At 39.2% G+C, this 7,292-nt stretch overlaps 2 protein-coding genes across 2 annotated transcripts; both read right to left on the reverse strand.

The window, feature by feature from the left end:
• Positions 1–2,398: 2,398 nt before the first annotated feature.
• LOC126796913 (disease resistance RPP13-like protein 4) lies at positions 2,399–4,354 on the reverse strand. The gene has a single exon (XM_050523626.1). It carries the CDS (start codon positions 4,352–4,354, stop codon positions 2,399–2,401), a length of 1,956 nt encoding a protein of 651 aa, XP_050379583.1.
• A 1,398-nt stretch (positions 4,355–5,752) lies between these two features.
• Positions 5,753–7,064, reverse strand: LOC126800186 (uncharacterized). Its single transcript, XM_050527499.1, has one exon. The coding sequence runs from the start codon at positions 6,799–6,801 to the stop codon at positions 5,869–5,871; it is 933 nt and encodes a 310-aa protein (XP_050383456.1). The 5' UTR covers positions 6,802–7,064; the 3' UTR covers positions 5,753–5,868.
• Positions 7,065–7,292: the final 228 nt, after the last annotated feature.

The following is a 7,292-nucleotide window of genomic DNA, read 5'->3' on the forward strand; positions in this document are numbered from 1 at the left end:
ATCATAACAGTATATTATATAGCAAACTATATACATGTGTATTTATTTACCATTTATACAATATATATATAATCCGCTATATCTTATACATGTTATAATTTTATAAACACGTCCGAAGACAAAACGTTTAACACACATCTTAAAAATCATGTACAATTTAATTCACATACTCGTCATATAATTCTCGTCATCGAAATGACTAATTCCAATGAATTCATAACAGTATATAGTATAGCAAACTATATATATAAGTATTTATTTACCATTTATACGAATATATATATTCCACTATATCATATACATGTTGTATTTCAATATTTAAAACTCTTGCAAAATCTTAGAATCACCGCAAGGGTAGATTCGTAAATATGTGAGATTTTACTCATATTATCGACTCGAGCGTGAATCCACAATTTTCGTCGATAATTCCTTTCCTTGATTTATCGATCACCTTGAAAAGATAAGAAAAGGATTTAGAAACGTTTCGTAAACCTTTAAATGCCGTAACAGTAATAATCGGTTACTGTTCAGCAATTTTCGGTTTTACGAATTTACTATTCACTGTTGCTATTCACGGGTACTGTTCATGTATTACTGTACAAATAAACAATAATACGTATTTCTGTACGTATACATACTTTTTACGTATTTCTGTACGTATACATACTGTTTACGTATTTCTGTACGTATACATACTGTTTACGTATTTCTGTACGTATACATACTGTTTACGTATTTCTGTACGTATACATACTATTCAAATGTAAATACAATCTCAGTAATTAAAATTTACTAAATTACCTTTTACAAATTACTTTTTACAATTACTGAAAGTAATTTATATTTACATTTACCGTACGTAAAATTTAATTTACATTTACTCTACGTAAATAAAATTTACATTTACATTTACCGTACGTAAGTAAATTACCAAAATACCCTTCTGGAATACTGTTCATGCGCCGCCGCACGTGGCGGCGCGTGGGGTGCACGCGCCACCTCTGGCAGGCCGCGCGTGGGGCCCACGCGCCGAACCCAAAACCGGTGCGTAGCACGTCACCGCCGCCTCATTTCTCTCCTTCTCTTCCTCCTCTTCCTCCCCACTGCCTCACGCCCCCTCTAGGCCACCCCACGCACTCACACGCGCCGCCTAAGGCAGCGGTGCTCAACCCTCACCTACACCTCCGATCCTCTCCAAAAACCTCCCAATTCATCCAAAAACATCACACAATCGTCACACAAACATCTCAACATGATTTAAATGCATCCTTACCTAGATCGAAGTCCAAATTGCGTTGGAAACAATCGAATCGTCAACAAGCTTCGCGCAGGAACTTCCCTCGTCGATGCGGCTCTTTGGCGGCGAGAGACGAGGCACTGCGTGCTAGGGAGGGGCGGTGGAGGGTCTCGCGATGCCCTAGGGAACGATGGTGAGGGACACAGCAGCTTGGAGGCGACGATCGGGGTGCGAGGCAGAGGGAGGCTCGGGGTGAGAGAGAGTTCTCCGCGGCGAGACGGAGCGCCGCAAGCTCGGGGTCGACTGCGGAGGAGTGGGTGATGCCTCTGGGCTAGGCGGTGTGCACCACGGCGGCCGGTCGCTGAGGTTGTAGGCGAAGCTCGATGGAGGGAGGGAGAGCGATCGGGGAGAGAGAGTCGCGAGAGGAGAGAGAGAGAAAATGGGGGCGGGTGAAGGGTTTCCAGAAATGGAAATCATAATCCCTAAAATGTTCTATTTATACCAATTTCTAAAATCGGAACCCAACTTCATTCGTTAATAACTTTTACGTTCGACGTCCGATTCGAACGCGTCACATATCCACGAACTCGTATCGACGAGTCCTACAACTTTCGTGAAGAAAGTTTTCACAAACGATCGACGGAATAAAAGTCGATATATACGTTGCGGAAACGTAATGTTTTTTTTGAATTAAACGTTCCGAGAACGTTCCCGTTTCTCGTTTCATAAAGTCGCAACCAATCACACTTAAATATTGTTTGAAAAAAAAATTAGGGTTATTACAGTAGCTTTCATATCTCCTGATGAAATGCATGATCAACCAAACCTATCTCTTCCGGTGAGCCTTGCCGTCTGCGTGGAAGTTCTCCATCTCAATTCAAATTGTGCTGAGAGCGCAGGAATGGAACCAATTCATGAAAAATCTGACCAACACAGTGATTCAGCAAATGTGAATACAAATTGTATTAAGAATTGAAGATGCTAGTATGTCTGTGGTTTCAATCTGAGTTTGAGACAAAACTCAGAATTTGGCTATGGAAATTCACTGGCAGAAACAAACAGGGATATAATATATTTGGAATATGAAATCTACTAAGTCACTAGCGAGAGTTCAGCTATAGAAATTCACTAGCAGAAATTACTTGATGCTTCAACCTTCCCTCAATCTGCCCTTTTCCAAACTCCTTTCTCATCACATTGGTCGAAACTTAGTTTGGGACATTTGTAAATCTCCAAGTACGTCAAGTTTGGAAACCGGTTTTTCAGCATTGTCCAATCCATTTGCAGTTCATCCAACAACTTCAGATGCACCATTTGGACATTTGTCCATTGTCCACACTTTGCGCTGCTGTGACAAAAATCTGATAGTTTTCCTCCTTTGATATAGAGCTTCTTTACTTTACCAAGTAGCTTTGGTTTCAACCAATCTGGCATATTACTTCCAGGGAAGTAATGGAGATCAAGTTTTTCCAAAACACAGGTCAGTGGTGAATCAGACGCAATTGATGGCGGTGTTGTTATATTTTCCATCCGGGTCTGCTTCTCGGAGGGAACCCTCTGGAGATTTTGATTTGCAGAATTATCGTATGACCATGATATGGATAGGGACCGGAGGTTTTTGAACGTTTCCAAAGAATCAAGCTCTCTTTCTGCTGTTTTAGCTTCCTTTATGTCTATGCGGATACTCAGCTTTCTTAGATTTTCCAATTTCGACAAGTCCTCTAGCTTACAGTCATGTCCTCCAAATCTAGATTTACTGATCACAAACCCTTCAAGGACTTGGAGTTGTGAGAGTGAAGCAAGTCCCTTGGGCATGCAGCTTATTAGGTAACACTCGTGCATATTCAAGTGTGTCAGACTCTTGAGTGAGCCTATCCCGTGTGGGAGTTTTTCCAAGTCACTGCATCCATTCAAGTTCAGGATTCTTAGATTGCGGGCTTTGCAAATTGAAGAGGGAAGCTCTGTGATTCTAGAGACTCCTTGGAGGCTCAAGTACCGGAGAAGTCTCATACTCTTCAAGTGTTTCAGAAATTCACTGTCCTCTACTTCAATGAGATGCTCTGCTGAGCTTTGCCATCTTCCGAGCTGCAGAACTTTGATGTTTCTAATCTTGGAGAACCACTTTGATCTGAAATAAAGATTATGGTCGCTGACATTGATAATACTCTTGATATTTTCCTGACTTAAATGGAAAGGCAATTCGCGTATATTTGATCCTTCTACAGTTCTTACCAGGCATGACCTCTTAGAGGAAGATAACTCATCTGTTGGATTTCCATTTGTATGAGCAGTAAAGAATTCGGCTTTCTTTGCCAGCTTGATCACAGCTTCACGAGTTGTAGGCTTCATACTGCAGCTGTCTGCCCCTGGTCTGCGCATTTTGTAGACAGGCTGGATAAGGCTTTTCTCTACAAACAGTTTGAATATCTCATCCCCGGTCTCCTCAGCAGTCTTGCCTTCTTTGCTCAAAGTCTCTATGAACTCCTCCCCAACCCACCAATGGATTAAAACCTTCTTCTTTATTACAGCATCTTCAGGATATACTGAGAAACAGAGGAAGCATTGCTTCAGCGTTTCATCTAGACCGTTGTAGATTTCCTCGATATCCTCAGTGTTCAAACTTTGCTGCTCCTTACCAATCGTAGGGGTATTTGAAAGTTGTAAGTTGTCAGAACTAAACTTGACTGAAGGTGAATAAACAAGTTTCTTCAACCTGGAAACAATGCTGCAAGTTCTATCGAGCTTGTTCTGAAGAACATTTGTTCTGTCGGAATTTTCAAGTGCACTTGTTCTTTCTTTGAAGGCGTCATCTAAGCTTTGGAGAGCTAATTCTTTGATGGCACTGTTGACATCATCTTCCCATATCTGCAATCTTTTACAGGCCTCACCTATGTAAATGAGATCATTTTGGATTGCTTGTAGTTTTGACTTAATATCATGATTTTCATCATTGTTGGTGCTGAGATTTCCTTTGGATATGTGGCCTTCAAAATCTGGCATGATAACGTCATTGAAAATTTGGAATGGTGTGACTTGCCTAGATTTCAAGAACGAAACAAGATCTAGAGACACATAAGGTGTTTTAAATGAAGTAGTAACAAGGGTTCGCCTGGACATGGATGGTTTTGGGAATAACAAAATTGAGAAAGAATTGAATGTGGAAATGAAGAGAAAGAAAGGTCCGGAGAGTTGCTACTCTAAGAAGGATGATTTTAAGAGACGTGTTTCTAATGTCGAGTAACCTGACTAACCTCTGGCATGTAACTGCTTTATAAAGACTATACTATGATCAGAGCCTCCTGCAATGCAACTCTTGATGGTATTTCTTAGCAAGTTCACAAGGTTACTTCTAAACTCTAAATTCTTTCTGATTTGTATTACAAGTTGTATTATCTGGTCAGAGTACTGAGTCTATTTTACCTTTTGCTCTATATGACAAGCTAGTTCTTAATCTACAACTTTGTGTTCTATCCTGCTGGAATAATCACCAGTTGCTAAAACCATGTGCCAATTTCTCAAAAACAATTGGGAAAAAACATCATACCACTGGGTATACAAGTTGTATCACAAGTTGATTTGTAGTTTTGTTATATGATAATAATACTGAGTCTATTTCACCGTTGGGCTATTTCTCAATTAGAACAGTCACCAATTTTGGGTAAATGGTGCTTTCGCAGACCTTATAGCCCTGTTTTTTTGCTTAGAATTAGGTTAATTTGGATTGTATAGAGCGATTTCAGCCGACTCATTTGACGATGCACTATTATATTTTAAACAAGTTCTAAAGGTGGTGACTATTATGTTTGCATAGATCTAGCTTTGATTTTTTTTTGGTAAGCAATTTGAGTTGACTATGTCTCATTGTATTCTCAATTTGTTCTACTCGAGCTTTTAATTAGAGTTATTTGTGGTCTTACTATGATCAAGAAAAGTTTTCGCTCTCTGCATCTCTATAATTGCAATTAGAAGCACTTTCAACTTCTAAAATAGGTTCAGTTGAAGTGGAACTCATTTTGTTGCATGGATGATTCACAGATGATTCTGAGACTTATTGTTCTATTCCAAATTTAGAGCATTGTTTTTTGTAGTAAGTAATAACTAAATACAAAATCTATTTCAGTTGTCTTTGTGCTATTATAATTTCAACAAATTCTAAAACTTCTTTTTTTAGGTAGTGGTCTAGTTATTTTGCATAGTTTTAGCTGTGATTTTTTTGCTAAGCAATTTCATTTGACTATGTCTCATTCGTTTCTGAACTTATTCGACATGATCTTGTCTATTAGAGTTATTTATGGTCTGTGATCAACAAAAGTTTCCAATATCTTCATCTGTATATTTGCAATCAGAAGCACTTTCAACTTCTTGAATAGGTTTAATTTAATTTTAAAAGGTCATTTTGTTGCATGGATGATACACAGATAATTGTGAGACATACTGTTTTATTCCAAAACAATGAACTATCCTTTTCTATAATTACTGAATACAAAATCTATTTCAATTAAATTTCACATATCAAAGTAAAGGAAATGGAAATCCCAAGCAAAAGAACTGTAACATCTACAAAGAGCAAAAGCGTAAATGTACTTTGCAGCTCCAGATGCTTAAATTTCCTATTTCTGTTTACTTAGGGTTTAGGGTTTAGGATCTGCCACCATTTTTTTTCCAGCATGGTTTTCGAGCTGGTAGAATTGTGTTCCCAAGCCCAGATGATACATCAGTAGCCATGTGAAAGTCATCAGTTCTCCACCCCTGCTTGGTTGCTGAGCATGCACAACCGGTCGACATTTAATGGCAGCATAGGACAATAATTCCACCCACACTCGGCTCATTAGCTTCCATGGGCATCCCTCCAACTTCTCAAGCTGGTTTGCAAGCATACATGCATCAAACAGCACAGATTTGCTTTTACTTCCTTTCACCACAGCTGATCTGAATTTGGCACATACACCAGTTATCTTTTCGCAGGCTTTCCCATGATCTTTTATTGAATGCTTGCGAAAGAATCTCTTGGTCTCTGCACAAGTGTCCTGGAATACTATATGCCAATTCCCCAAAACAGGGGCCATCATCGAATGCCGCATCACCAGAAGATAAAACATATAATCCGAAAGAAGCTTGCAAATTTTACGCCTATAATTACTGTCACAAGGATCGCAAATTGTATGTAGATTGTCAGTATCACATGTTGTTTGTGTAACTTCGCTATGAGCAAATTGCTGATTTCCACTTTTGGCATAGTAGAGTTCTGTTGCAATGTGCCAGAGGAGAACACTTTCCGCATATTGATAATCCGATATGCTCCATTTGAGATTCACATAGTTTGAATTCAGCAGCAGAGCCCAGTCACCTCTTTCTGAACATGCGTCCATCCCAGCCCTTCTGTTGTGAGCTTTCAAAGATTTCATCCTCAGCTGCTTGAAAATGAAGTACTTGAGCTCTTTGGTGACTGCTTCTGAGGATGAAAAGAATCCAATTTTGATTCTGTTAAGAATTCCCCTAACACCTACAAAACCTGCAAAAGTGAACACCCATTCTGGACGCTCCTCCAGGCAATTCGATATCATATTGTATTGGGATACCGATCCAGACCACTTTCTTCCTTTCAATCTTACGGAAGCAATGAATCTGCTCCATATGTTGGTGTCGTTGAAGGCGATGAGGGTCCAGTCAGAGAAGACAAGACTAAAGACAGATATGATGTCCAGGAAAATGGCTCCACCAAACAAAGCATAGGTAAGTTCAATCTCAAACTTGCCAAACTCTTTCTTTTCAACCAAAATGAAGAATACCAAGGCACCAATGGTTGCACAGAAGCATACGAACCGTAGGGTGCAGCCAATTTTGTTAAAACGTCTATAATAAATCCTGTAAAACATCATCATTAGTATAGAATAAGCAGGGATCGTTTTTTCCGAGGAATTGAATGGAACTCTAAACTTTTAGTGTTAACAAATAATGAGGGGTTTGAGATTGATTATTTGTAACAACCCCAAAATTTCGAGCTTAAAAACTCAAAATTCTAAAGTCGTTAATCACCAAATAATCTCAAATAAAT

The sequence above is a fragment of the Argentina anserina genome, chromosome 6 (assembly GCF_933775445.1).
Source record: "Argentina anserina chromosome 6, drPotAnse1.1, whole genome shotgun sequence".
NCBI classification, from domain to species: Eukaryota; Viridiplantae; Streptophyta; class Magnoliopsida; order Rosales; family Rosaceae; genus Argentina; species Argentina anserina.

Bases quoted from the DNA above. Each gene is read 5' to 3' on its own strand.
- LOC126796913 (XM_050523626.1), bottom strand. From the start codon at position 4,354: ATGTCCAGGCGAACCCTTGTTACTACTTCATTTAAAACACCTTATGTG.
- LOC126800186 (XM_050527499.1), bottom strand. From the start codon at position 6,801: ATGATATCGAATTGCCTGGAGGAGCGTCCAGAATGGGTGTTCACTTTT.